The sequence below is a fragment of the Limulus polyphemus genome, unplaced genomic scaffold, assembly GCF_000517525.1.
Source record: "Limulus polyphemus unplaced genomic scaffold, Limulus_polyphemus-2.1.2 Scaffold3573, whole genome shotgun sequence".
Taxonomy (NCBI): Eukaryota; Metazoa; Arthropoda; class Merostomata; order Xiphosura; family Limulidae; genus Limulus; species Limulus polyphemus.
This window is the reverse complement of record NW_013669183.1, coordinates 113,292-115,085: the sequence shown is the minus strand read 5'-3', so window position 1 is coordinate 115,085 and position 1,794 is coordinate 113,292. Positions and strand designations below refer to the sequence as shown.

The 1,794-nt window shown below is 28.6% G+C and overlaps 1 protein-coding gene across 1 annotated transcript; it reads left to right on the top strand.

Annotated features, from left to right (window-relative positions):
- Positions 1–89: 89 nt before the first annotated feature.
- Positions 90–1,519, top strand: LOC106469618 (peptidyl-prolyl cis-trans isomerase FKBP7-like; the record flags this gene model as incomplete). The annotated part of the gene is made up of 2 exons (XM_013930120.2): positions 90–256; positions 1,239–1,519. Coding segments are annotated over 2 exons (335 nt in total), but the record flags the coding sequence as incomplete, so codon positions are not given.
- Positions 1,520–1,794: the final 275 nt, after the last annotated feature.

The window sequence follows — 1,794 nt, the reverse complement described above, 5'->3', positions numbered from 1 at the left end:
GTCGGAACGAAGTTACGAAAAGTTAATTAACAAACGGAGACGTAACAGTATCTTTTGTCACTCAGAATTTCAGTTTATAAAATGATTAGTTGAGAGTGTTAATACATTTACTATTATTATTCTAGGAACAAGTATTCCCTCTAATGCGACACTCATATTCGAGACAGAATTGCTTAATATTGAGGATGGACCTCCACTTGTCAATCTTTTCAAAGAAATAGATTCAAATGAAGATAGTCAATTGTCTCGAGAAGAAGTAAGTCAAGTGCAAAATGATAATTTAAAATAACCTGTTAGTTTGTATGAAAATAGGAAATCTAACAGAGTAAACACATGATCATTATAACTTTAAACATTAGTTTTATTTTATGTGAGTGCATGAATAACAATTGTAGAAAGTAACAGCTGAAAAACTGGCAATATCATCAGTTAAGTTAATCTTTGATAACATAAATGTGAAGTCAATACCTCTTACTGACAGCACTTTGACAAACAAAACCACATTTATTTCACTAAATAAGTACATTATATACATAGCTTTTTTTTTTTTGCTCCACTCACATGACCGTGATTAACAGGTTATATTTTGTCTAGACTTAAGGAGAACAGCAGATTTTGGAATATTTATTGATTAGGGGGAAAAAAGACCAAAGTTTGCAGATCAACTTTTTTATTTTTATGACTAATGTTTTGCATGGTGGCTTTTTTCAAGGTTCACTTTACAATTGCAAGTCTCTGGAAACATTGACTGTTTTTATAAATGTCTTCTGTACTCCATTTGACTTTGCAAACACTAAAAGACAACATATTTTTTTTGTTGAAGTTGAGGGTTTGGTCATATTGATGCCATTCAGTTCAAATTATTCAAATTTCTTTATAAAAACATTTTTAAAATATCTGAATCAGAAAGGCATTCTCAAAACACTCAGACATATTTTCACAGTTGTATAAGACAGAATATAGAATTTAGTCATATTGACACATCTCTGATTCAGGCTTTTGTTTTGACAAACAATAGTCCAATTCCATGACTTTTATCCTATCTCTCAAAATAAAACTAAATATTGGCAAACACAGTGAGCAAATGGTTTCACATTATAAAATGTTATATAGATTTTAAATTTATTAAAGTAGATACAATAAATAAAAGTTTGAAGGATGAATTTTTATATGCTTAAATTTACTGGTGATAGATATAGTAGATAAATAAACAAGCATTCTGTTTATACTTCTCACAGCTTGTGGAATATATAGCCAAACAGGTTCCTGGAGCTGATGCTGCTGAACTGGAGGAAGATATTGAGCAGAAGAAGTTAATTGATGAAATATTTGTGCATGAAGATAAAAATAAGGATGGTTTGATTTCTCATGAAGAATTTAGTGGTCCAAAACATGATGAACTATAAGTAGTTCTTCTACAGTTGTTTATTAATTATTTTATAGTAAAAATATCAAACATCTTACTTATTACTGGTTGATAATTTGAGCTGAAGGTCCACTGTAATGAGATGAACATTAAAGTGTCAGTAAAATTTGCAATTTGCAATTGTCTTTTACTACAATAAGTTTCATTTTAAAAAATCAAATATTATTATGACTTTTAGTGTTAGTCATACAGTTTTTTTTCAGCCATATAAAAACTGTTAAAAAATCACACTACATAAATATATAAAACTATTCAACCAAGTATGCCAATAATAGAAGTTTTGCAATTGTTTTATATATAAATTTTCTTAAAACATTATTTCTTACTGAGATTTTCCATAATACTTCAGTCCAATTCATGAGTGACAA